The sequence below is a fragment of the Euwallacea similis genome, chromosome 21 (assembly GCF_039881205.1).
Source record: "Euwallacea similis isolate ESF13 chromosome 21, ESF131.1, whole genome shotgun sequence".
NCBI classification, from domain to species: domain Eukaryota; kingdom Metazoa; phylum Arthropoda; class Insecta; order Coleoptera; family Curculionidae; genus Euwallacea; species Euwallacea similis.
In genome coordinates, this window is record NC_089629.1 from 2,424,115 (window position 1) to 2,451,440 (window position 27,326).

The following is a 27,326-nucleotide window of genomic DNA, read 5'->3' on the forward strand; positions in this document are numbered from 1 at the left end:
TTGGAAATTGGAAAATCATAAAACAAATTAGTTCAAGCCAGTTTCGATTGAATTTGGGTTTTCGCTCAGATCCGCACCAAATCGCGATTCTTTGTGACTTATTAATACGCCTTATTCTCTTGTCTAAAATACAGGAGGATGAAAAAATATGTTCTTTTAGTTTTGTCCTAATTAGTCTATTCAGCATTGAATATTTTTATGAAAATTGAGGAGCCTAAAATAGGTATAAAGACGCACCTTTTAAGGGAATAATAATGTTTTTAATCTCACCGGTGGCGCCCCCCTTGATGTGACCTTGAATATTTTAAACAAAAAATATGCTACGCCACTGGTTTTTTAAAATAAATATAATTTTCTCAACGCTCTATATTTCTGTGAAGTAAATGCCTCTTAAATATTTCTCATAAGATTAATTGTTTCATCCCTGTAAAGTTCCACCCCCTGAATTTTTGACGCATTATTATAAAAAAACATGTATAATATATTGCAATGAAGTAAACTATTTATAAATAACTGATGAGCAATTTAAATTAACATTCAAACGTAACACCTGTGTTCTGCACAGATAAACAGTGACAAAAGCCCTAGTGTCACTGAACTTGGAGAGATCATCCCACAGGTGGTTATTATCGACAATAATGACGATGGAAACTGCTATCTAATCTACATACTCCATTAAAGAGCGTACTTACAAAAACAAACACGTAAACCGTAATTTAATCATTACTAATATTGATTCCAAAAGGGTCAAATCATATTTTAAAAATGAAAATCGTCGTGTTATTTTTAAGTGCCCTTTTAGGAATCTCTCTTTGTGGTATGTCTAATCTTAAGATATCCTTGTGTCTATATAATTTTAGTAGTTACAGATTTGACTGCAGAGGAAATAAGAGTTAAGGGGATAATAGACGATGTCATTAACGCAACACTAAATAGCATAGTGAGTACTCTTGATGATCCTCTAACTCTCAATGCATCCTATAGCAAATTTAACAATGCGCTTTTAACGTAAGTAACTAAAAACACTAATTAATAATTTGGCAAACATTTTACCTATATTTCTAGGGGTTGGTTAAAGACTTCTGATTTCGCCATAAAGGGGTTCAAATCAATTGTAGCTAGTTACATCGATGTAAGCTACAACATAAATGGGGCTTCTTCTGTAAATTTGACTGTTACTTTAGAGTTTTTGAATCTGTTCAGCAACTATGAAACTAGTTTGCTCATAGGCCAGCTGCTCCCCTTCTCGGGCAAAGGAAACATAAGGTGATTTTCTACACGGAGATTTTGAGCTGAAATTTAAAAAGATTTTATTTTGATTTTTAGTGCAAATCTGGATTCTTTGAATGTTAGTGTATATACATTGGCAGATGTAATTATCTTACCAAATGTAAGCATAAGTAATTTCAAAAACACTACAATCGATATCCTTATTGGAGAAGATACATGGGTGAGTTACATAGTTTTCGTTACTACTGAGTTCCCTTGGTATGAAGTAAATCTACAAAACAATGTAGCTAATGCTACAAGTATTTTTGATATTGGCACCGCGATCAAATCGAAGTAAACTGAATAGAAAGAAATAGAAGATAAAAAATGGAAAAATCTCCTTAATATGACTGAATATTTTCAAAATATCTGCATCGGGTAGTAGATACCACATTTTCTAGTACTAATTGCTGAATAATTTCAGATTGATGTAGAAGGAATATGGAACAGTGATAAAGTTAGTACACTTGTAAATGATTTCTTTGCCACATTAATATCTAGAATCGTCAAATTCATCGACATCAACCATGTTAGGATCAGCAACGTTTTGAGTCTAATATTGCAAGACTTGCTGGACAATCATTTCAGTGGAGAGTTCGCGTTAACTGAGAATTTGGACAAGACTCAAATTTAATTAAGCGTCTTTTATGACCTAATAAACAATTAATAATATTTTATGCAGGTGATATGTCTTCCATAAAATCGGTATTAGGTCAACAACATAAGGGCCTAAGCAGATCTTCAATTATCATCAGGAGCTAATCCTAGTAGTGGTAATAGTAAAGCGGGAGGAGGAGCAAAGTCCTTAATGGTCCTTTTCGCTCCCCAATCCACCCCTTTTCACGCCATAGGGGCCCCCTTCCCTTCTGCAAACCCGCTCATCCTTTTTATGAAGGAAGGAATCCTGTCCCATTCAAAAGTGGAAAGCTCCTCTGGGAGAAGAAAAGCGGCTCCAAAAATCCTGTGTTCTTAAGATATTTAAACTCATGAGATTTTTTACAGATTCGACTTATTTAATTATGAGGCTGAAACTGCGATATTTCTGGTCCTAACTACCTAATATTAGCGTTTTAAAGTAACCAGGACCGAACTGAATCTTTACAACTGGAGGTGCTATGAATTCGAGTTTTCTAGAATTCCAGAATTAAATATCACCAAAAAATCAAGTGTTGAACTGAATGTAAGTAATATCTCTGATGCCCTAAAATGTATTGATATCTGCCTTGCACTATTCTCTTTCCATTCCTCGCATTCTGGTACCTTAAAACACATTACTCGATATGTGGAAACCAAAGGTGTCAATACTGTCAATCTGGATTTTCCATAGAAGACAGAAACCGTGTTCCAGTTTTTCTCTTTTATTTCGCTTAAAGTAGGTCACAACGGCTATTTCCCTGTTTGATAATGGGGTATGAATCATATTAGGTTTATTCGAAGCAGAAGGAAAATGTGATCTGTTAACGTTCTTTTTTTGGCACTGCTGACATATTGCCACAGTCGGCTCTTGTGGTCTGGAATAGAAAGCTATCGATCTAGAAATAAATTACAGGGTGTCCCATGTTGTATTAATATCTCGCATGTAAGCCGTTTTTACGATATTTATATTTATGAAGGTCTCATAAAGATCATAATTAGCACCAAATCAAAAGGCTTGAGGAGAACATTTGTAAACGCAATGCATAATAATTGTAGTATTATTTTTTCAGACTTTTTCATATACTCAAAAACTGTATAGTTGAATTAAATACCCTACTCTGCCTTAATAAGTTAAGGTAAGAGCTTTTTTCCAGTCTCCTTTAAATGTCGCGAAAAAATAAATATATTCCTTGAATTGAAAAAATTATGTTCAAATGTGATTTGGAAATTTGGAAGTAACGGCAGATAACAAAACAATATCTGGTTTGATACACATTTCGTTATCATGAATGAATAATCGAGCACCTTCTTTTGGCAAACAAAAATAATATGTAAACAAAAATATCGAAACCCCATCCTATACCTTCACTTGCCTCGCAGCTTCAATTCAATTTTATTCGAAAATCGACGTTCCGATTATTTTTTTATTTATGATGACCCATATTCGCTTCTTTGAATAAAGCAGCTGGAGTGAGAACAAGGGCGAAATGGGCAACAAGGGCAAAATGACTAACGGAACTTCACTTCAGCTGAGTCATTTTATATTTCCATGTAATTTTCAGTCTGTGGATTATAAAGCTGTCCAAATCTAAATACAGGTACATAATCTTCTTTGCAAGCATGTTCCAAAACTCTTAACCTCCATCCACTTATAGGCGACAACGATAAAAAATATGTATCCAATTTTGAAATAACAAGCACATTTAAACATTTACTACTGATCTCCATGTTTCACGTGTTTAATTAAGACTAAATATAATAGTTTGGGTTTAACGTACTTACATGTTTTGTAATTTTCGAATATCATCACACAGGAAAGGGAACAAACATGGATAGGGTAGATTTCAATACCCTTACTGTCAGAAATAGATCATCCTGACAACCAGCCTAAGGAGAAAATTATTGAAGGGTTTGTAAGTTTAGCTCAAACATAGTTTCTATGGAAAATGAACTATGTATTCATTATCAAACCTGTACTTCCAAGTTAACAAGGACTTTTTTACCTGCTAAATATGGCCAAACACCAATGATAGATAATAGGGCAATATTAAGTGGTAACAGTTTTCATTTATATATATGAATAACCAAAAGCCAGTCGACAATTTTTGGAAAAAAAACATAAAATACGTTAAATTCCGATCCACATATCCACTTGTCTCGTAGCTCTAAATTCAGTTTTATTCAAAAATCGACGTTTCCATTACTTTTTCATTTATGATGACCTATATTCTCTCGTTTGTATAGAGCAGTTGGAGTGAGGATTTAGAGCAAAATGGCCAAAACAGAATTTTACTTCAGTATATTCATCACCCCCGCCATCGGGATCTGTAGGAGCATAATCCCCTCTCGGAACGTATTATAAAACTCGTATACCCCATCCGCTTCTAGAATGAAACTATCAATATGTATGAAAGTAATATTGAAACTCCTCAGGCAGCAGGAAGATTTAACCATAGTTTGCCCAGAGGCTGAATATTATTAACATCCACAACTAACGCATTGACCCATTAACATCCATAGTTAACGTGGTAGTTACTACTACAATGGGCACTATATGTTAAGTGCCGATGTTACTCATAAATATTGTATATTATCAGGCAACTAAGAAGGCATGCATCAAAAGGATAGATCTCAAAAGACTAATTTAAACTCGATCCGCATTAAAACTATCGACATAAACGTACTCATTTATGATGACCCATATTCTCTCATTTGAATACAGCAGCTGGAGTGAGGATACAAAGCAAAATGGCCAAACAAAACTTCACTTTAATTTAGTCATTCTATATTTCCATTCAAATTGCACAGGTAACTCGTATTATAATGCCTTTGTACACAACAAAGTTCTTGAAATCTATAGGAACATAAGCTTCTTTCCTAACGTATTATGAAACTCCTTCCCTTCATCCATTTATACTGAAATATACGTGAAAACAATATTGAAATTCCGCAGAAGAAGAGGCAGATTTGGGCATTCTTTGTCTACAAGATGAGAGTTGTTGACCTTCACAGTTAACCTGTTGACTATTACTATAATAAGTACTATGTGCTGAGTGCAGATGTAGCTTTTAAATATTACAGTATCGGACAGCGAAAGGAACATGCATTGAAAGGGTAGATTTCAAAACCGTTGCTGACAGAGACAGATCACCCTGAAAGCGCATATCGTTTCGATTGACCCAAAAAGTGGTCCCTTTGTTCTCGAACGGTGAACAGGTATTAACCCCCTCAAGTACCTACACCAAATATTAGTATGTATAAACCTATAAGTGTGTTAAACTATGTATGTCAAAAAGAGCAAATTTTTATATAAATCAAATAGGACTGTACCTTAAAAAATCTTGTTAACATAAAATGACAATATCTTCACTGGCAATTAATCGCACTTTGGAAAGAGTCATTGACCCAAGAAATTGGACAAGCTCACACATAAATCTCACTTTTTTCGTATCGTCTGGCCATGAGTGCCGTTTATACTACGACGTTACTACGGACAAAATTTTGCGTACACGTGAGAATCGCGGGAACAAGTTTCGCGGAACGCCACTCTGTCTGCCAGCGCCGAAATACTGTCGATTTCGCGTCTCGAGGCTGCTTACCAAATGCCATGCGCGTCTGCAATACTTCTTTGCATCCATCCTACAGGAATGGTTCAATTTTAAATAAGTTTACAAATAGAAGTAGGCTCAGTAACATATTTCACTTTATATTTAGTTCGCGCGAATTGAAAAGTAATGGTTTGGGTGAAACTATCAAAAGCATATAGAAATAGGGTTTGCCAATACCGCCCAGACTTCAGAATGATGATTGATAAACACTCATTAAAATCTCTTTCAACGAGAAAGCAATGGGGATTCCGTTTTACGATTACACCAAGAGGGCATCCGCAACTGCAAACGCGTTAAACGGCTAATTAATTAACAGCAACTTAACTTTTAGGTGGGTACATGTGAAAATTAGGAGGTCCTGAACTCGGGCTTAAAACAGGAAAAAGCACAAATGTGCCAATAGAAGTTCCACGACATTCCCGAAAAATCTAAGTTTCCCGTTTATTCCTTATTTCGTGAAGAGATGAGCCATTAGCTATTTTGTCAACAAAAGTCACTCCTCAATGCTATAACTATCGTGCGCTGAGATTTTATTCGCGATACTCCGAATTACTTTAAAATTATTACAAATGAAAAAATCTCTTTTGTGTGAATCAACAGATGTTATACACCTATTTGATTTATGACATGAAGGCCTTAGATCAATTATTTTGAAAGCTAAGCAGAATTTCTTAAAAATAGTAGGTATAGGGGAAACTCTTTTTCCCTTATTTCTAGTGTAAACGATCAACCAAGGCGATTCTTATGCATATTTTGCTTCGCCCTCTTTTGTGGAAGCGATTCATTGCTTTTCTTAAAATGTATCGATCTTTTCAGCGCCCTTAAACGAGTATCATGATGTTCTCTAAGCCACTTAGTTCTACATTCTAAATCAGTCTTCTATACATACGCTCGGCGCTGGTTTAAGACAGTTTGATGTAAGACTTAACAATTTTAAGTATATGATTTTCTTACCATTGTGTTACTTTTATCTCTGTAATTTAAAACCATCAAGTTCTTCGTAATTAAAATCACATTTTATTCTTGAAGCTGCATAATAAGCGACGCCTCCAGTATTTGCTTTAATTCCCGTGTTCTGCGGTTCTATATTTCATAGAGATAAGGGAGACAACTCTGTACTGTAAATGTAAATGTATATTCCGACTCCGCAAAATTTTAAAATGGCACTAGAATATCAATAACAGGAACGAAATAGAGACTAATACGGCTTTATTAGTAAATATAAAACTTTTTAAACCTTAAAAACTACAAGATTCTTTATTCGAAATTAAAATGACACGTTTACAATTTACACTTCATCCATAATAAAACCGGCACCGGCCTGGGAAATAAATGGAAAGGAGAATTTCCAGACAAAATACATTTCATTTACATTCCACTGCGCACAAAGCACGGTTTGAAGGCAAATGAACCTTAAGCTGTCCAGATAGAGAGATTTTTTACGTGGCATCTCTTTTCAATTTACCAATTCTCAAAGGGGATAAGAAGTTTCTCGAGGAGAAACTAAAGGAAATAATGGATATTAAATACCTGAGGAACGTTAAGCCTTTAAATACATTTTAGGAAGTATAACTCTCCTCAGGGCCCAATTCTCAAAACATTTTCAAGGTTTAACTTTGGAGAATTGCGCCCCAGCACATGATACATCTAAGTGCAACTAACACCATTAATATTGTGAGCTAAATAATCCACATTTCCGGGTTTATACGAAATATTCTTTTTTTTTAAAGAACTTAAGACATCAATTAAAGTAATGCATTGCCATCCGTTTTCATTAATATCGATAAATTCCAGTGAGTGATGGTCGGCAATCACAGAAAATTCACTTTTCCTGGCAGAATCGTCACCTTTGGCGTACTCATTTCCCAACTGATTCCCTTGTAAGTGCAAAAATTTCAACCGCGGCAAAGAAATCCCAATCACTAAATGAGGTTTGATCCTCAGAAGATCGTTTCTGGATAAATCTAACAAAATCAGGTTCTGCAATCCCGTAAACATTCCTGGGGACAATTGCTGCAGCTGGTTATTGTTGAGGTACAAATGAGTCAATTTAATTAAATCCCTGAAAGTCCCGATCGATAGAATGGAAATTCTGTTATGGTCTAAAGACAGTAGCTCCAGATTTCTCATAGTTTTGAAGCTATTTACATCTACAGAGTCAATGGCATTTTGAGATAAGTTAAGCTTCCTCAGGGAATAAAGACCATTCAATTCCAAGCCCAATTTCTTGATTTCGTGCTTGGACAAATCCAAGATTTCCAGAGAAAATAACGATTGAAATATGCTCACATGATAGGGTCCCAATTGCTTTAACATGGATATGCGTTTCAAGTTAAACAGCCCTTGGAACGCCAATTTGTCTATAGAAGATGCAATGGAATCTTTGAATACTAATCTTCTGAGTTTGTAAAATCCTTTAAACTGCTCCCCATTTAGCTTCACTAAAGTTGAATTTACTATCGATAATTCTGAAATGTGTGAGGTTTTGATTGACTCAGAATTTATAGCAGAGTCAACAGACAGAGTTAAACTTTTCAAGGAAGATATACGTGCAAAAGGGTTTCCAGAAAAGATCTTAACAAATACGTTGGATAAATTGATAGAATGCAAGTCTTTACATTTCCTAAAATCTTCATCATGTAGGACTTCTATAGGATTATATGAGAGATCTATTGAATTGATGGTGATCGAATTTTCAAAAATGCCCAGCAAGGAAGAAATACGATTTCTGGACAAATCCAGGGATTCAATATAATTCAAATCACTGAAAACTTTGGATGAAATATGACTGATGTTTGAGCTTGCCAGATTGAGCCAAAAAATTGTGGAGTTATTAAAAATTGAATCATTCAAAGAAGTCAAATTGTTATGACTGAGGTCCAACTCGAAGAAAGTTGTAGAACTCAGCATGCTGGAAGATATATGAACCAACCCAGTATGAGATAAATCGAATCGTTGAATTAGAAACTCTCCAGGAGGACCAATAAAAGCTCTAATATTGAAGTTTATGGGATCTATACTTGAAATTCTACAATTTTTCAATATCAGCTCTTTCATTACGCAAACATGGTGCAAACTGAGTAATGAGAGGTTAAAAATTCCATGGGAATTAGATAGATCTAAAGCAATGCACCCAGTACCAATAAGAGGGATGTTTCTGGGGATGATCTTTAATTTATCATTATTATTGAAACTTAATTTAATGAGAGGTACAACGGGCCCTCTTCGATGCTGCAGAAAAATAGCTGTTAGATTCGGATTAAAGCTTAAATCGTAGCGTTTTATAGCGCTGTTTGTGACGAAAAAAGTTTCTAAAGCACAATTACTCAAATTAATGAATTGTAATGGCTTCACTCGACCCGCAAGGTAACTGAAAAAACTGCTTTCCTTGATAAATTTGGAGTTGTCCATATTGAGGTGCTCGAGTTGTCTTATCTCATCCAGAAATTCAAAATCACTTATGTTGTTCCCACCGAGGCCCAACTTTTTTATGGAGGAGAATCTGGATAAATGCTTGACTACCACGTTTTGAACTGAAGAATTAAAGATTCTAACCGAATCAATTGACGAAAATCGATCTGCTGCTAGAGGATGGAACAACCAGTCGTCCACTGTAGGCAGATATGAGTCAACTATTTCAATATTAACAACAAATAATCGCCCAATTGGGATGACTTCAGCCATTTCTCCGACATTCGTAAATATTTCTGAAAGATACTCTTCAGTCGTCACATTTGAGCAGGATATAAGGAGCTTCTTCTCATCTCTGATGGTTACGGTGCACTTATTTCCGTTCGCAAAAGAAAAGAACAGGACAAGGATGAGGTATAACCGCATTGGGCGATGGTGAGTGATTTGTCGGTAAACTGAATTTAAAATCATTTTCATCCTAAAATTTCGTATAAATAATGGATGGAATTATGTATTGATGCTAAAACATACCCTTAGTCACACAATTTGATTACATTACTGGGATTTGCGGATTTGATTGAATGGTATCACAAGAAATCACCTTTTCGCACAATGATATTTTCTGGTAACACTAAAGTATGCATGCCATTGTTAGGCATGTAAAACAGAGAGATTGTAATTTATAAGTTGTAATTTGCATTATTCAAAGTTTATTTGTGTGAAAGCCGTGAACTGTGGGGCAAACATCGTAGATGCCTACCTGGTTTCTAGTTGGGTTAATTCGTAGTACAATTGCCTCAACAGTTTTTAAAAGAAGGTTTATTTATAGGAAAAATACACACTATGTCCATTACAAAGGGGCCTAATATAGAGATCTGGGCCCAACGTTAAGAACTACAGGGTGACATATTATCATGGTGATTTTTCAGGGGACGATAGTATTCTGCAAATTGATAAAAAATGCTAATAATACAAACGCAAAATATAAGAAAAAATGTGAAACTTTGCCATCCTGTGTATCGAAAATGGTGCATTTTTGACTACGGGTTTATTAGGATTTTTTATTTTTCTGTAAAGTATTATCAATCCCAGAAATATCTCCATGATGATACATTACACCCAGTGTAGATAAAATCTTAATATACCTAAATGCGCAAAAATGAAGGGTCTCTTTAAGATTTCGAAGTGAATAACGCTCTGTTCTTATGTGAACAGAAGTCTATTGGAAAAAAAGGAAAAAGAGGGATGCACATAAACTTTTATAAACCTAAGACGAATCAACAGCTAATTTGGAGCTTACTCCAGAACGTGTTGATGAATCAAACTTAAGCTGATAACTGGCAGAACGATTCGATAAGTAGAAGCGGTCAAATCGACCTCAATAAAGAATAACTAAGAAGTTGGTCAGGTTCAAATCTTGAAAACCAGTGACGACCAGGGAGAAAAGAAAATATATTAGAGAAAAATGCCTGAACGTTATAAGTTGCGATGAATGCTGCTTTAAAAGGTGGAAAGTAATAATGAGACTTTAGCATGCGGCATGATAAAAGCGGAAGCTGTGAAATTGAGAAAAATTTAATTCACTGACACTTTTTAGGCACCCCCCACGGCCATATTATCACTGACAAAGTAATGACTCGATTGCCAGTGCGGTGTTCACTGAAATGTATGTGTGATTGTGGGATGAGTCTGGGCTCTGTTGCCTCGATCGTAGCATTTTAGGCTAATAATAAGCCCTCTCTAAAAAGACTCACCATTTGAATTAGGTAACTCAGATTTCCAGCTATCGCTCCTCCTACAATACAGCGAGTGCTGTCGCATTCAAACTCGGTCTGAATTTTCATCGGACGTCCACGGTTTGGACATGCACCAATGCAGAATCCCTCTCAGTAACGTTCAGCAATCGAAGCAGCAAATCAAAGTTTGAGCGGTTGCGTGCCGAAATTTTGAATACGAAAAAGGTGATTGTATGGGTCAAACGGGGACTCGCAAAACTCGAACATACGCAGGCGCATTTGCTTGTTGCTGTGTGTGGCCGCATGCTAAGCAAACGAGTAAAATTCGTGGTAAAAATCGCTCTCTTTTGAAAGCACTAAAGCATGTTTTTCGCTTGGTTGTTGAATAAAGTAATTTAATCACTGTGGTGCGTTTTTATATTTTGGCTAGTGGATTCTTAAGCAAAATATGTTGAAAACCAGAACCTAAAGAACATGCAGAACACAAACTACCAGGTAGTCTGGCCTCGAAGAACCGAAAACGCCGCTTTGCTCGATTTGACAAATCACAGCTGATCGCCATGATGGGAGTGCGCACTGAACTTCCACTGATGCCAAATGTATCTGAATCTAAGAGAAATCATGAATTTTTTAATTCACTGCAACGAGAAAACCGACACCATGCAACTTTAAAAATTACTCACAATTTAAAGTTCTAGACAAACAATAGTGTGGTCTAGTAGTTTCATATGCCTTCAATGAGACAGAAGGAAAAAATTGGGTAATAGATTAGAAAATACATTTTATTTCAAATCTACCTATAATTTGGCAACGCTAACCGAAAGGAACAAAAGAAGCAATAACATCTGATTTGTCTTGTCAGTTGTTGAAAATTCGAAGAGCAATCTTGTCGTCAGCTGTTGGTTGTGGTTTTATTGGGTTGGAAAAATGGCTGCGGGTTGTTGTGGTACCAAGAAACAGAAGCTGAACAATTCCTCAACAGCTCCCCTCTGTAATGGTACCATACCAGCCCCAACCAGTGGAATGATCAGCCTGAACAACGGAGGATTAGGAATGGTGGCTTTGCCCGATATGTGTTTCTTTTGTTTCGACGTGCTTTATTGCCACTTGCACAATTTGGCGCCTCCAAAGACTCCTGCTTTCAGCAATGATGCATAGTGAGTATTTTATTATTGGCAATAATACTCTGGATGGGCTCTGTTGGAATACCACTGGGAAGGTCATTCAACTGCTCAGTGTTCAATACTTAATGTTACCTACATACACATTCCTTTGTTCTTTTGTTTGTTTAGGTACCACGTTTATTAATGAAGTAGATCTAATTCTGATGGATACTTTGACTTTAATTTAATTTTCACGTAAATGCTTACATTATTCATATATACTGATACATGACAACACATACAAATTAGTTGTTTAACAAAAACAGGATCCTTTACTTTCAGTCACTAATCTTAACTAGTTAATAACATATTACTCAATAACATTATCCATCAAACTCTCTAATTCTTCTTCTCTTTACCTAACCTTTACGAAGGGCTCGAGCAAAATCTTAGTTTTAAAAAGGTGAATGTTTATCCTCAGCTAGTTCTAACTGAGACTAGCATGCAATTGAGAAATTATTCTCAAACAAAAAAACTAACTATAATTTTCCCAAATATATAGAACTTATTTCCTTCATAATTCCTAATTTTCCTTGCTACTATGAAACCTTCTAAATTCCTAACTTTCAAATTTTAGCAATTGAGAATTAAGGAAATAATTCTTGATCTATGCACAAAGGAAGGAATAATTAAAAAGAATGCATCAGGATTGAGGAAACTGTTGAAAAATATACAGGGTATTCCATTAAAAATGAACAAAAACACATGTAGCTTTAGAACTAAGATAATAACTCATGTTAAATCTATACCATTAGATTGATAACACCAATTTTTGGTTCAGACTATCACCTAACACTATAAATGTCACACATAAATAAAAAATGTATTTACTTTAGCGAAATTCTTGTTAAAATCAAAACAGTTTTGCGGAACATTTCTACTGCGCACGACGTACTACTTAAAAAAAATGATTCGCCGCCGTCAATTAATCAAATTAGAGGCGTGCGCAGTTACTCTGAACTGAACCAACTTAAATCAAATCTGGTACTCCTCACTAACCCAACTGATTAATTTAATTTCCTTTCAGTCCGTTATTTGTTACTTGGAAAATTGGAAAAGACAAGCGTTTACGTGGATGCATTGGAACTTTCAATGCAATGAATCTGCAAACCGGCTTAAGGGAATACGCTATTACCAGTGCATTTAAGGACTCGCGATTCAGTCCGATTACTCGAGACGAGTTTTCGAAACTTAGTGTGTCAGTGTCGATTTTGAGACATTTTGAGGATGGCGACGACTTTCTGGACTGGGAAGTTGGGATGCATGGAATCCGGATCGAATTTGTTAATGAAAAAGGAAACAAGAGAACTGCTACTTACTTGCCAGAGGTTGCTTCTGAACAAGGTTTACCCTAATTATCACATTGATTAATAGTAATATCACTATGTATACAGAATGGTTCACGATGGTAGATATATGCAAATTTTTATGTGTCCACCCAGTATTGCCTATTAATAAAAAAAAAGGTTTTTCCTGCCCTGGTCATTTCTTACAATATTCAATTCCTGGTGTTCGAATTGGTTTTCAGTCGTTACTAAAACGTTATCCACCGTGATTCACGACGTATAAAGGTCATTCATATGGCCAAAATACTTATTGTGACATTTTATTTTTATTTTTTCTTTGGAAATTAAAATATGTAAGTATAGCTTATGATGTTAGGGTGGGACCAGTTACAAACGATTGACTCCCTGCTGCGAAAAGGAGGCTACAAATCGCCAATCTCCAGCGAAGTGCGTCGCACTATCAAGCTGACCCGCTATCAGAGCGAGAAAATCACAGTTAGCTATAGTGAATATATGAACTATTGGAGCAGCCAGCGGTGCTAGCAGCTAGTTTGGGGGCGCCCCACTCCTCAGGTCGCGTCCCCACCAGTTCAAACCTCACCATTTTCTCATGTAAGTATTTGTAATGAGGGTGTATTTTAATGCATGAAAACAATTAGATAATATCAACATTGACCGATTAAAAAAATGTAAGGGTGAATGTACAGAGTGTGCCTTAACTTTATGTACATCTGGAAAAAAACAAAAATTGCTGTTTCTTCTTTATTTTTTATTCCTCCAAAAATATTCGACATTTACAAGGGAAAATTGGCACGCTGTGCGACTCTCAAAATTCCAGCCGCCACCACCTTCTTACCTCCACGCAATGCCGCCCCCGCCGCCGACCTTCGTCGTCGTGCAGCCGCCCCTGTCGCCATTCGGGTCTACGGTCGCTCACCAATACGTTTTGCCCGCCCCTATGTGCAACCCGCTGTGGTGGCACGATCAGTACCTCACAGGCGGCTCCAATTCCTGCCAGACGCGCATAGACTTCACGCCGCCCCCCGACGTCGCCGACTCAGCTTATTACGAAAGCAGCAGAGGCGGGGGGGCATCCCTATTCCCTAAACACAAGTGACCCATGCGGTGCCTTATGCGGTTATGTTATTGTTCAAAGTTATAGCAGGGTCTTACTATTTCCGTTTTCCTTCGTTTCGTAGAGGTACTCTTGCTAGCTGTGGGAATATCATTTCTGGTGTTTTAAGCTTGCCCTAGTCGCCCTAAAATGTGTTTCCGGGTCTTGGATCGACAATAAATTCGCGGTTTGGACTATGAATTGGTATTTGGATCGCTTATTTAGAAGATATTCGCAATTTTTCAACTAAACCTTAAAAGTCGCCTTCGAAAACATCAGGAATGATGTCCATACGCAGTTATTAAGCTCCTTGTGTATATGAGTACAAGAACAACGAAAACAGCGTAATTATTCTTGAACAGTAATACCCATAAGACACCGAGTAAGCCTCAACTGATTCCAAAATCAAACATGTAGAGGAATAGATGAGACACCTTCTTGTTCATGTGCCTATATGTAGCGCGCAAAAGTATAATAATTGCATATTGTCTGTAGAGCCATCTGTGATATGCTCTTAGGTATTTCTACCAACGAATAAAGCCCTGAGCGTAGTCGGCCTTAACAAATCATTCAGTTAAAGCCGTAATACGTTTAACGGGGTAAAGTCGAAACTTGGTGCTGTACAAGGTACAGAAAGAAATGACGTTGAGTTTCTTAGGCAGTTGTCTCTTTACACAATGAATGGAGAGCCCAAGAAATTTAATTTTATTTAGCATGTCACTAGCTTACCCCTCCCACTAATTTAAGGGTTAAAATTAATCTTATTTCAATGTCAGGTTATTTTAATCAGCGTTAACTCTCGTTATCATGTTAATTAATATACAGTTTCATGTCCAACTTGTGTGGTTCAGGGTCGATTGCCTTGGAGCAGCAATCTATTTAGCGAAAAATACATCAAACTACGAAGCAATCATCCCTGAACGTTTATCTAATCTACTCTTAGAATTAAGTTTAAAACTTCTTGATAGGGTAACTTAATGGCAATTATCGGTAAACGGGATTGTATTCGATGTGAAGTGTAATTCCATGGTTTTTAGACTTAGATTGTTTCTTGAATGTGAGTTGTAAATACTAAACAAGTACAATTAAACGTCGAGAATCACTTAAAAGCCAATATTGAATCACGTAGTTTAAACATTTTTCTACGCATTAAAAAGGTATGTGAATCTGGGTTGAAGCCAGGAATTGCATGCTCCTTAATATACAAGGTCTGTGTATTTGACTGCTTTTTTTACAAACGCAAATTAAGTATATAATATTGTTTTACATTGAACGTTACCAGTCCATTTGACTAATAATAATTATTGTAAACTTCTTGATACTGGAATGCGGTACTTATTTTTTTTAAAAGGAAATGGAAAAGTTACTGGTATGGGCTGCGTAAATAAAGAGGTTTAAAGTTTGTCGGTGTTATATTTTCAATTTCTTCCTCCTCCTTATAAAGGTTTGCCTACTTGAGGTTTTTCCGTCGAAAGTAGAGGCGCTTGCAATTGTCCAAAAACTGCAGAAAATTATTGGGTATAGCACATTTGGAACTTAAGATGATCGTCTTTCATCTATCAAGTTACAAATGTGCGTTACTATCATCATAACTTTTTATACGAATTAGAGGTCTAACGCCAATAAAAATGGCACTGCTACTACATTTTTGTCTCATTAAAAGTATTGGATTTGGTTTTAATCGTTTTTCAAAAACGTTTGCATGGTTCGATAGTCATTTAGCTTTGATACTGTCTAACTAGGTTCCTATCAAATCATCATGGGAAATTTTAAAATCATGTTAAAGTTGCCTTGCTTTAAAGTATGTATAACTGATTAAGTGCGTTTTTGATAATTGATATTCCAAAGAGAATACTGAAAATTAAAAAGAAAAACAATTTAATATGTGTTTGTATAATATTTATTACAAGGTTTTTCTAATCTGACTAGACTATCATTTATGAGCAAATCCACTCATTAGAAATTATAATACTCGTAGCCAAATATACTAAAATCATATACATATAAGCATGTGCATGGCACATCTTTGTTAACATTTAAATGATCACTATATACTTGTATGAAATCGGTGTATTCTCACTATCGATTATGTGTTATTTAGACCAGACTGATTACCGGATCCAACAAAAACAGTAATCTGAGTTAAACAGTCTGCTCAAGTCACTCGAAAAGAAATTAACGCATTAAATGGTTCTGGTTATTTTCTTCCTGTTCGGAAATTGTCTTGCTTATATTAATCAAATTACTAGCTTCATAATATGTAACAACTGAAGCTAAAAACGCTTGTGCAATGAACATATACAGGGTTTTAGTATGTATTTGTTTAAACATTTTTCTAAAAGTATTTAATACTTCTTTAGGTCGTTCAGTAACATACGGTATGTCATGTGTAGAAAATCGTACTGCCAACTGCAAATAATATGCATTTCTAAATAACTTGCAAAAGTACAAACAACTTAACTGTAACTTACAGCAGCACAGCCTATAGGTGCAACAACCATAGGATACAGCACCCCCAACGATGCCTGCACGGCAACGGCCCTCATTTCCATGCAAATGGGACATTCATCAAATTTCATTAAAACAATTTTTCTCAGTACAACCTATGACAATGAGCATCTAAAAAGTATGGCTCATTTAATTCACAGATAGGTATGCTTACTTCTGAATGTAGAATGGTGGATGCAGCACCAGGAACGAAGCATACGGGGAAATATGATGCTAAAACACCATAGTGCCCCAGAAGGAATTTTCTCCTGAAGTAATTGTTGAAAAATGCTCCACATAGTAATGCTCCCGCTCCTAAGATGTAGGGCCCGTATCTCAATGCAAAACTGTGGATATTTTATTACACTAACTGACACAGAAATTACCTACATAATGGGGTCAAAAATATACAGTGGAATCGGGGGGCTTGGCTAACTGTCACTTTGGTTTTTTGATTTTGGCCATTGAAGATTTGATTGTTTCGATATTGTCTGAAAGAAGAAAAACAATACTCACACTTCTGAAGACTTATCCCATTTCTTAATTATATTCATTTGATGCTTTAGAGCATCTGTTTCACTAAGAATGATTGCATCCTCAGGAATTTCACCAATTTTGGACTTCAGAAGAGCCATTATCAGTTGCCTATAAACAAAACCTCCCTAGAAACTGCACTGTTTTATATTCTATATAATAAAATAATGATATTGTGAATTTAAACTATACAAAAGGAATAAACTCTAAATTGGTATTGGATAATATAAAATTAAGACAACTCTTGAAAGATTTCCGACAATATTTGAGGTTATGTTGTTTTACTTTCAAGCACATTGGTGAAGGTGCCAGGGTTAGAGAATCCGAGGAGGCTTAATGAGGGGGGAACCAAATCACAGAGTATCAAGGAAGTCATTCTCTTCAGCTATTTGATTCATAAACAATATTCTAACTTTTTAACAATTATGCACGGATCAAAAGATTCATGTTTTTTCCAAATGGTGAGATTAAAAAACATAACAGGGAAGAATAATTATCTGCTCATTAGATAAATAAATTTTTTATTTTTCCTATACATGTTTTTTATAATTATTACAATTATTCATTTTTACAATATACATAAAATAATCTCTAATCACAGATCTGCAACCTGCAACCCCAATGTGTCCATGTGTGGAACCCATTTACATTAATTAATAATTTTTATACCATATTATTATAGTTTTACTGTTCTAAAATTCGATGTAAAATCACTTGTTAGTGATAGCTTGCTTGTTCTCCTTCATGTGATAACTGGAAAATAAATAGTATATGACCAAAAAATAGTGTTATAAGCAGGATTACAAGCAACATTAAATACTATTCAACTTACTTCACTGCCCTGTATAATTGATAAAGTTGTGTTATTGCCACAAACACATTTACACTAAACAAGCTGTAATTTTTGGGAATAATCACTAGAGAATATCTAGACCAAATAACTCCTGTAGCTGCCAAGGCCACTGTCTGTGTGGGGCTAATTTTTTCTACAGGCCTTGATAAATCTGCTATACCAGCTAGGACCAGACCCTAAAAACAATGTAAATGCATAACTGCAAACAGTGTAGTTCTAGTAAGTACTGAAGTACTTTTCTTACCCATTTAAAAGCTGGCGCCCAAAAGAATATTGTTTTTGGACCTGCAATTACAAATTAAAGAAAAACTTGTCTGAATTAAGGTCAAAGAAAGGTGAAGGTCCTTGAAAGGGCAAATATACCTGCGGGATGCTGCCATAAAGGTTGTAACTTCTGGGGAACGAATTTATCAATAGCTGCTATCGATTTATGATATATTAAAGACATTTCACTAGGCAAAAATTGCTAGAAAGATCTAACACAGAGTTTTAAGAGATATGTGATTTACCTAGACTAGCATACTACGTAGAAAAGTTTTCTTATCAATCTGTTACGTAATAAATAATGTAAAATTGTATAAATACAAATTAATTCAGTTATCTGAATATAAAATAATAAACATAATCAGTTAAAAAAATTAAAGGGACATTGACAGTGACAGTAGTTCTAATCAGGTCACGACGTAACGTAAGATGGTTTTCCTTCTTTGTCTTACGTTAGAACATGGGACAGAAATGTAATTGTGATTCTTTGATTTTACTTACAACTTTGACAACAGACCCTTTTGACAGAACTTATTCTATTGCTGGGAAATGCAATCTCCTATTTAGATTAACATTTTTTCAATATTTTTTATGATTAATTATTAATTAATAAATAAATATCTATTTAACGGAACAACAATCTATTTAACGTAACTTGTAAGTGCCCCAACATCCAGAAGGGATTGGCAGTCCAGAAAGAAAAGCATAAAAAATGTCCACAGAACTAGACAATTGGATTGAAATCGCCAAAGAATGTAAATACTTGCCAGAAAACGATTTAAAAAAGTTATGTGATATTGTTTGCGGTATTTTACTAGAAGAATCTAATGTACAGCCAGTGTCAACACCTGTAACTGTATGTGGGGATATCCATGGACAAGTAAGCCGTTTCCTCCTTGTCCTTAAACTATCCCAATGGTTAATGCATCATTTTTAAGTTTTATGACCTCGAAGAACTGTTTCGAAAAGGAGGGCAAGTGCCTGACACCAATTATGTATTCCTTGGCGATTTTGTGGACAGAGGCTACTATAGTTTGGAGTCTTTTACCAGATTATTAACTCTCAAAGCAAAGTATCCCAACAGGATAACTTTACTCCGAGGCAATCATGAAAGTCGCCAAATAACGCAGGTTTATGGCTTCTATGATGAATGCATGACAAAGTATGGGAATGTAAATGCTTGGAAATATTGTTGTGGGGTCTTTGATTTCCTGACTGTGGCTGCTGTAAGTGTGTCTCACATTATACAATTTTATTTAAGCTTAATTTTGGTTATATAAAGATAATAGATGAAAAGATTTTGTGTGTGCATGGAGGATTAAGTCCAGACATTAAAACTTTAGACCAAATTAGGAAATTAGAAAGAAATCAAGAGATTCCTCATAAAGGTGCATTTTGTGATTTGGTTTGGTCAGATCCCGATGATGTAGATACATGGTAAATTAGATTTGTTTTCTTTACAAAATTAATTTATGAGTTTTGTTATACAGGGCAACAAGCCCCAGAGGTGCAGGGTATCTTTTTGGGGCCAAAGTAACACAGGATTTTATCCACATCAACTCTCTTACATTAATCTGCAGGGCGCATCAATTAGTACATGAAGGTATTTAACTTTAAATTACATCTATCTGGAAAATTTATGAATAATTCTTTTCTAGGATATAAATATATGTTTGATGACAAGTTAGTAACAGTGTGGTCAGCACCAAATTATTGTTATCGTTGTGGAAATGTTGCCAGTATCTTAGAATGCACTACCACTGAGCAAATTGAATCCAAGATCTTCAGCGCTGTGCCTGATAATGAGAGAGTCATTCCTAGCCGAAATATTACTCCATACTTCTTGTAGATGTCAAGCCCAGAGGAGATTTACTTTTCAAAATCATACATTGATTCAATGTTTTTGTGTTGTTTGAAGATAATTTATTGCAAAGATTCAATGCAGATTAAACAGAAATTTTAACACAATTTAACTGGGGATTTTACATAATTCACAATTGGTAAACTTTTAAATTTGAGATTCATCTTTTGGGCCTACCAATGAATTTAGAAATGATAGTTGGTAATTATTGTAATGTTAATATTGTATTGGGTAAGTAACTCCAAACTCATATCCGATTATTGTCAAAGGAAAGGTATGCATGGAGGTGTGACAATTTTTATTAGAATACAGGGAGGATTGCCAGAAAGCCAAATGCCACAACTATGTGGCTTTTCCAAGGCACCCGTCAGTCTATATCACGATCTAGTCCTCCAAAAATTGTACCACTATGCTTTAAGAAGAAATGCTATATCACGGACCAATGTATTCATTCTTAGAAATGTTAGATTTTCAGCCCATCACGTCAATTTATTGCCGAATTCCTTGAGCGTAAATAATCAAAATAACGTTAAGTGCAATGAAAAATTGGTTCCAAATAATTGTTACGTTTTCGTGGATTTGTAGCGGTGACCCAAACAAAACATAACTAGGAAAATCCCCTTCTATAATTAAGGAAGCGCAGTTGCTTTGCAATTTATATAGACATCTAAGAAATTTCCAATCTTTAGCCTTTGAATTAATGTGTGTTGATGCATATCCAAATGTAATTGTTATTATGTTTAGAACAAGGTATGCATTATGTAAGGGCAATATAAAGGGTAAGAATGCGTAAAAAGTATTTGTTCTTAAAACGCTGTTTAAAAATATTTAAAAAATTGGAAAAAAGCCTATAGGTCATTCTTTGTTTAATCAACTAAACTGGCTATAATGCGTAATGTGATGCTGTTAAACATCTATAATATATGTATTTTTTGTATTTGATTAAATTAATAAAAAGTCAATCGTTTAGGTATTTCGTCGTTCTAGATGGCTTTCAGTCGAATCGCGTTTCAAACGTATGATTGGGAATAACTCAAAACGCATTATAGATTTACTGGTGACTTATTTGCCAGACTTCCTTCACATTATTTTTTTATAGATCCCGAAAATTACATTAATTATTGCAAATTCAATAAAAGAATTTCTAATTATCGCATTATTTTCATAACCATGTAATGTCATGCATACCTATGTAAATCAAATCATATTAAGTACTTTGATAATTAATAACTTAGATAATTTAAATGTCAAACTTTTATTCTACTAAAATACAAACGCTTACAAATATTCATTATCACATTTTTACCGAAGTCAATCGCAATAGTTACAACATTTGACTAATTACCACTTAATTAGGCAATAATAACTAAAACACGCTATAGTGCACACAAAGCATAAAGAGAGCTATACTGATAGAGAGCACATTTCCTTTAATACCACTGGATTTGTTATAAAAAATAATTCTTCCATTAAGAGGCTGCGTGGGCCTATAATTGTGCGTCAATCGTCCAGTTTTCGTGCTTACAAGACGAAAAGCGTTTATCTGAAATTAAAACTCATCAGTAAAGACCGCAACCTCAAGCTGATTTAAATAGCAAGGCTTACCTGCTCTGCAGATAGAGGAATGGTATCTTCAAATTCAATCCAAGTAACGGTCTCTGAGCATGGAGGCGTAGTAAGAGATCCTTCGTAAGTGTAATAGCGGTGACGGTTTTTTGCGATTAAGTCGCTCAGAGTTCCAACGTTGTAAACGGTGCTATTAGAGAATATATTTTGGACTTGATGAAGGCCTTCCTCCAGTTTATCATAGTGCTTGTTGTCCTGGGCAGTCACCTATAACATAAATCAATTATCTGCATTTTATCTAGTACTGGCGAGATGGAACTCACGGAAGTAAGATAGGATAAAACAGTCAAACCCCCAGGAGTAACAGCTGCCTTCGTATATCCGTATTTAGTGTTATACATTACTATATGCATTTCCAAAGGAAAGCTGAAATAATTTTAAAAATTAATACGAAAAATTTAACAAAACGTGCAGTTTTACCTATGATGATTGATTTGGTTCTCCGAGCCAATAGTATCGTTAGGGCCCCAATGAAAATGCAGCTGAGCGAATTTGTATGTCCCCTGCAAAGGGCCTCCGTAAATCTGCGGTTGTTTGTCTGACAGTATCTTCATCATTACTAAAATATTGATTGAGAAAGAAATTTGCAGTAAAGACACTTGCTTACATGTTAGGTAAGATATTTTCCCTATGAATGCACATTGGCTTTATGTTAATAGTATCAATTAAATAATAGTGTGCGATAAAATAACTTAATCAATTTTGCTTGGATAATGCGATTTTACCTGTATGTCCATTATTTTCAAACAGACCGATTCCAATCTGTTGATCGAAGTTTTCAAACTTCAGTGGTTGAAAATGTTTGTTTAATACATTGTGAGTCTCAATATCAATCGGACTTTGATGCTTTCCTAAGCATTGGGAGAATGTGTTTCCCCAGTGGCTGGGACCTAAATATAGTAAATTTGATTGGTTAAAATATTTCTGGCCAAAGTTTTCAATTCGAAATCTTCTTCATGTGCGCTTGCAGTAAATGTGACGGAGCAGGGGCCCCTGCTCCGCCGAATAAGAGTAAATTTAATCTAATCTATTATCTGTGACATAGATTTGCGTTGTTTTTAACTCATCGTTGAAAAAAAGTAATTTGCGGTTTAACAATAATTGAGTTTACATTGTGATTCTATCCATGACAATTCCGCTCGGCAGCGAAGTATCAACAGTAGGTTCACATAGCATTAACACAGTCTCACCTTGCTGATAATTAATACTTGTGAAAATGATCCTTCTTTACCTATTGAAATTTCGTTTGTACGGTGTCAATTTATTCCTCACGCATAAAAATCGCAATTACTGGAGCGTGTCTTCGCTTTGATGGCCATTCTTCAAAGAGATAACCCCGTTTTAAGAAATAATCGGAATTATCATTCATTTCGCAGTTTGCATTTTTATTAGACAACTTTCTTTCGTAAAAGGTTAATGGAGTTGAGTAAGCTTCGCCAGCCACTCAACTAATTTATAAATTAATAACTGGGAACTGTGTCAGAAACTTGTAAAAAAATGCTATTAAGCGTTATGTAAAAACTGCTATTTGTTAATAAGGAGCTTAAACTCGCCTGAATTCGTAACGTTCCCATAATAAAGCAGCATCCCTAAAATAACTGATGCGTACTTTGTGCTTTAAAAAGGTGCTTGCTTTAACGGCGCTTATTGCCTTGACGCAAAATTTTTTTTAAGTAGCCATTATATAACCGCAATAAAGCTGAAATACTACACTATTTAATATTAATAGCGATTAAATCCCTCAATGCAGTAAGCCTTGGTGTTCGTTCATACTTAATTTAATATCATGCTGTCGTAGTTAATAATCTAAAATAACGCATAATTCGATGGAAAAAAACGTGTTTTAGTTTGTTTAATTCTTGCCTATCACACCGCGAAAAAAAATTTGTAACAATGTAATGCTAAAAAAGTAGCAAAAAGCTGGTAGGCCTACGTAAGTTCAAGGACCACCACGCTCAATTGACGTGATTATTCGTTGAAAAAAGGCGTGAAAAATGTGAGTAAAGTGGAAAGGATCTTGTAACCCCAACAAACTGAGCTGATTTTATTTGTAAAATAATATTAAAGCAACAATTTTATCGCATTTAGGGTTTTCATTCATAGCACACGCAATTAAATATGAATTCATAAATAGAATGAATGTCTTCCTACTTCACCAAGCACGGTCAATGCTTCTCCTTCACCCACAAGGAAACCTCCCAAATTTACAGCATTAGAGTAGACTGGTAAATTCTATCTGCTCAAACTCAAGGACTTGTCGAGAGTCGTGATGTGCCCCAATATGAGTTTCACATTTATTTGCATGAGTCTAATGAAATGTTGACCTATACATTCCCTCGTATTATCTCTTATTGTCAATACCATATTGCCGTTTCCTGGGCAGCTGCAGAGAAACAGGATAACAGCTACTTGGAATATATCTACGTAGAATCGGTGGGGGCATCAGAATTTGCTTTAGGTATCAGGAATTTTACAGGGTGAACGTTGATAGAAATGAATCGACTCTGCGGCTCAACCCCATTACAGCAGATGGAGAGTGGGATTCCCCAGTTTGTATTCTTTAAGGTTAAAAATTGTCTTCCAGTCCTTCGGCTCACCAATTGCATTTTGCCATGGCTGCGGATGATACCGGACGGTTTCCTGCCGCAACGCAATGATGTGGCAGCATCACTATGCTCACAAATTTATTCTTGAGTCAGTTAGTAGATTTCTGGTAACCCTTAGAAATTATCGTGGGATTTTCGGCAACCGCAAAGGTCTAATCAAGAACTGCTCCTGCCCAATGTCCTACCATGTGCCGATCTATGCTCCCACGATTGTAAGCAGGAAAAAGACTGAAAGACACCATTAAGCCTAAGAGCTTCGTCGTCCTCGATTTTTGTCTTAACCGAATTTACGATCAATAAGATACTGGTAATTATTGAACAATTTCGATGCTAGCATTTTGTTGTTTTAGTCTGATTTCGCTTTAAGCCTTCAAAACTTGATGTTTTTTTTCATGGAACACCCTGTATACATCGATATTACTGAGTATTTTGGACAGGAAAGTAGATGCCTACGACTATGGGCCTATTTAAAACCGTACAGGGCGTTAGAGCTATGTACGTCGTATGGGCGGGCAGCCATGTACTACGTATCGCGATAAAATTACTGTGGATGTGGATGCGTGGTCTGTAATGGAATGATTTTCGCAATTTTTTGAAGCTCCTTTGTAGGTATGCGATGAGTGTTTGAGAAAAGAAAAGCGGTAAAGGAACATTGAAAATTATTATTTGATCATTGAATGCGTCATTGAATTTTTCTAATAGAGATTTTGACCGAACAAAAGGCACTTCGGAGAAATAAGAAAAACCACATGAGTAAATTCTACTCACCGTTATCCCCATCGTAGCCAAAATCCTGGGAAAATACACCTGAAACACATAATATTATTACGAATTTCAGTAGATAAGTGCCTATTGTGGAAATAATAATAATCATTATTAGTTATAAAGATTACTCAAATATGTATCTAAAATGTAACAATTTATACTTATATATGTATGTACCATCTGTTTCTGAGAAAACCACGAGAATCGACGGGAGCAAGTGCCGATTAAATCGAACAGAAATCGGTGCTTACTATCGTTTTTCAATTATTTCGTTGCTAAGATGTTTCTCCTGCCTATCTGACGTCACTTAAACATATGCAACCGTTACTCCACAATTAGTTTCATAGAGCAACGACATGCCTTAATTGCAATTAAAATCATAGAAATTTTAAGGGTAATCTCCCCCAAAGCCCTTTAGAGTTTTAATGGAGTAAATGATAAGTTTAGCTAGACAGCAAATTGTGAGAATACACATAATTATGTTCTGATTAGTACAATACGGAGGCTTTGAAGATATGATAAAGAGACCGCCATATTGGTTTTGACGCACTTGTAGGTAATTGTTTGTTTATTAAAGTAGGTGCTTTAATATGAATTAGTAAATTGATTTTTGTTAATTAGGAGCTATAGTTAAGTATCGACCTATTAAGAGTTGACTGCTTTTTGCCGATCATTAATTTGCTTAATTTTGCATTTGAGATTATAAAATCTTTTCGTTTTGATGGTTTCGTTCTTCGCATGTTAGTTTAAGATGTGACTCGTAAATCGGAGGAAAGCAGTTGCTAAATAATAAATAAAGATAATAAAGTAAATTAAACAAATAAAATAAATAAAAGTTGCTACAAAAAAGTTATATTATAAACAATTTACCAGTTCTAAGGCTGTTTTAATCCCCCCCGCAGTATAACTTATAACTCGTTATCAGTAAAAATTTAAAAAAATTACAACTTTTATATCTGAATTGCTGGTAGTAACTTTTTTCCAGTTTTTATCTGCTTTTGCCACTTTCACCACAGGCAATGGACAATACTCACACTCCAATAAATAATTTCATTTTTATGTTTACCATAAACCGTTACTATCTGGGCATGAACATTGGCAGAATACTGCCCGGCAGTACTGAGACCATTCTTTTAAACCTTTGATAAAAGTGTTAAATGTAAGTTCGCAGCCGTAAAAGTTAACGACGGAGCGAGAATGCCGTTTTTTGCTTTATCTGCACGAATACAGCTTTGTTGCGTAGCTCTCCTTTCTTGTTAACATTGCTAAAAGGTGTGAATTAAAAAAAAACGAAATAGTAGAAGATAACGTAATAATATTTATGTATCTATGGGGGAGACTTAGTTATCTCTGTGGAAAAATCGTGGTACTTTACTCACCCCAAATACAACATACAGCAAAAACAACTACAGATTCACTTAAAGCATCAATGAAACTCATTATGAAAAATATTGAAATAATTTAACAAACTATAGCTTTGAGGAAGAACCGCGGCAGCAACTTCTTTAACTGAAAGTCTGAGACCCTGCAGTAGGCACCAATGCGCTGAATCTACTAGCTAGTAGAGAGTACCAAGCGGTCTTGCGAATGGAAGTCTATAGTCTGTCATTCAGTCGATAAGTACGTTAATATCCATTAGTAACAATTTAGTGGATTTTACTGATTCATGCTGGTGTTCACAAAAGTTTTGTATTTAAGGAAAGAGCTTTCGTGTTCTTTGTCATTATGTCTAAGTGTTATACATGTTTTATTAGGAAAATTGAGCCGACATATTGATGTGTAACTCGTGCATGTATTTCCTCATGCATGTTTGCTCGTCTACAATAAAGTATACCTACTTGTATTTGAGTTTAGATCGCGTTTTCTGATGATAAATGTTAATAAATGTGGGCTGTAAAATGGGGGGTTCGGTCATTTTCATAAAGAATCTTTGTTCTGCGAAAAAAATTGGGCCAATGAGACATAACGTATGATTGGTCAAAGTTTAATGACTTCGTTGATTTCCTCATGTCTAACTGACATCCTTGACGAAGGACAATCTAAAGTTGATAGTCAAATATACGTAAGTACAGAATTTATTAAGTACCTGGTTATTTAGCATTTTTGG

General features: G+C 35.3%; 7 protein-coding genes across 12 annotated transcripts; 3 read left to right on the top strand and 4 right to left on the bottom strand.

Annotated features, from left to right (window-relative positions):
* The first annotated feature begins 709 nt into the window (after positions 1 to 709).
* On the top strand, positions 710 to 1,946 carry LOC136415977 (uncharacterized). 3 transcript variants are annotated; one of them, XM_066400919.1, is made up of 5 exons: positions 710 to 817; positions 870 to 1,008; positions 1,066 to 1,266; positions 1,327 to 1,450; positions 1,694 to 1,946. In XM_066400919.1, exons 1-5 carry the CDS (start codon positions 766 to 768, stop codon positions 1,901 to 1,903), a joined length of 726 nt encoding a protein of 241 aa, XP_066257016.1. In that variant the 5' UTR covers positions 710 to 765; the 3' UTR covers positions 1,904 to 1,946. The 3 variants fall into 3 exon arrangements, with proteins under 3 accessions (XP_066257016.1, XP_066257014.1, XP_066257015.1); XM_066400917.1 differs by having other exon boundaries at positions 727 to 817; positions 861 to 1,008; XM_066400918.1 differs by having other exon boundaries at positions 727 to 817; positions 864 to 1,008.
* A 4,805-nt stretch (positions 1,947 to 6,751) lies between these two features.
* LOC136415919 (insulin-like growth factor-binding protein complex acid labile subunit) lies at positions 6,752 to 9,581 on the bottom strand. Its single transcript, XM_066400829.1, has 2 exons — positions 9,456 to 9,581; positions 6,752 to 9,402 (listed from the first exon to the last, which is right to left on the bottom strand). Exon 2 carries the CDS (start codon positions 9,399 to 9,401, stop codon positions 7,161 to 7,163), a length of 2,241 nt encoding a protein of 746 aa, XP_066256926.1. The 5' UTR covers position 9,402; positions 9,456 to 9,581; the 3' UTR covers positions 6,752 to 7,160.
* Positions 9,582 to 11,504: 1,923 nt separating this feature from the next.
* On the top strand, positions 11,505 to 15,625 carry LOC136415978 (AMMECR1-like protein). Of its 3 annotated transcripts, none has more exons than XM_066400922.1 (4): positions 11,507 to 11,817; positions 12,851 to 13,167; positions 13,486 to 13,721; positions 13,911 to 15,625. In XM_066400922.1, the coding sequence occupies exons 1-3, from the start codon at positions 11,588 to 11,590 to the stop codon at positions 13,650 to 13,652; spliced, it is 714 nt and encodes a 237-aa protein (XP_066257019.1). In that variant the 5' UTR covers positions 11,507 to 11,587; the 3' UTR covers positions 13,653 to 13,721; positions 13,911 to 15,625. The 3 variants fall into 3 exon arrangements, with proteins under 3 accessions (XP_066257020.1, XP_066257019.1, XP_066257017.1); XM_066400920.1 differs by having other exon boundaries at positions 11,508 to 11,817; positions 13,948 to 15,625; XM_066400923.1 differs by lacking the exon at positions 13,911 to 15,625 and having other exon boundaries at positions 11,505 to 11,817; positions 13,473 to 13,598.
* Positions 15,626 to 16,116: 491 nt separating this feature from the next.
* LOC136415980 (uncharacterized) lies at positions 16,117 to 17,488 on the bottom strand. Its single transcript, XM_066400925.1, has 4 exons — positions 17,227 to 17,488; positions 16,886 to 17,057; positions 16,695 to 16,826; positions 16,117 to 16,632 (listed from the first exon to the last, which is right to left on the bottom strand). The coding sequence occupies exons 1-4, from the start codon at positions 17,343 to 17,345 to the stop codon at positions 16,399 to 16,401; spliced, it is 657 nt and encodes a 218-aa protein (XP_066257022.1). The 5' UTR covers positions 17,346 to 17,488; the 3' UTR covers positions 16,117 to 16,398.
* Positions 17,489 to 17,765: 277 nt separating this feature from the next.
* Positions 17,766 to 18,705, bottom strand: LOC136415806 (mitochondrial pyruvate carrier 2-like). Its single transcript, XM_066400631.1, has 4 exons — positions 18,461 to 18,705; positions 18,342 to 18,382; positions 18,077 to 18,273; positions 17,766 to 17,997 (listed from the first exon to the last, which is right to left on the bottom strand). The coding sequence occupies exons 1-4, from the start codon at positions 18,543 to 18,545 to the stop codon at positions 17,955 to 17,957; spliced, it is 366 nt and encodes a 121-aa protein (XP_066256728.1). The 5' UTR covers positions 18,546 to 18,705; the 3' UTR covers positions 17,766 to 17,954.
* A 226-nt stretch (positions 18,706 to 18,931) lies between these two features.
* PpV (Protein phosphatase V) lies at positions 18,932 to 20,334 on the top strand. Its single transcript, XM_066400802.1, has 5 exons — positions 18,932 to 19,241; positions 19,300 to 19,587; positions 19,644 to 19,798; positions 19,852 to 19,964; positions 20,020 to 20,334. The coding sequence occupies exons 1-5, from the start codon at positions 19,074 to 19,076 to the stop codon at positions 20,208 to 20,210; spliced, it is 915 nt and encodes a 304-aa protein (XP_066256899.1). The 5' UTR covers positions 18,932 to 19,073; the 3' UTR covers positions 20,211 to 20,334.
* Positions 20,335 to 21,471: 1,137 nt separating this feature from the next.
* On the bottom strand, positions 21,472 to 26,951 carry LOC136415974 (carbonic anhydrase 7-like). Of its 2 annotated transcripts, none has more exons than XM_066400915.1 (7): positions 26,599 to 26,951; positions 25,223 to 25,261; positions 22,574 to 22,738; positions 22,269 to 22,407; positions 22,112 to 22,214; positions 21,822 to 22,055; positions 21,472 to 21,759 (listed from the first exon to the last, which is right to left on the bottom strand). In XM_066400915.1, exons 1-7 carry the CDS (start codon positions 26,657 to 26,659, stop codon positions 21,589 to 21,591), a joined length of 912 nt encoding a protein of 303 aa, XP_066257012.1. In that variant the 5' UTR covers positions 26,660 to 26,951; the 3' UTR covers positions 21,472 to 21,588. The 2 variants fall into 2 exon arrangements, with proteins under 2 accessions (XP_066257012.1, XP_066257011.1); XM_066400914.1 differs by having other exon boundaries at positions 21,472 to 21,765; positions 21,828 to 22,055; positions 26,599 to 26,944.
* Between the last annotated feature and the right edge of the window lie 375 nt (positions 26,952 to 27,326).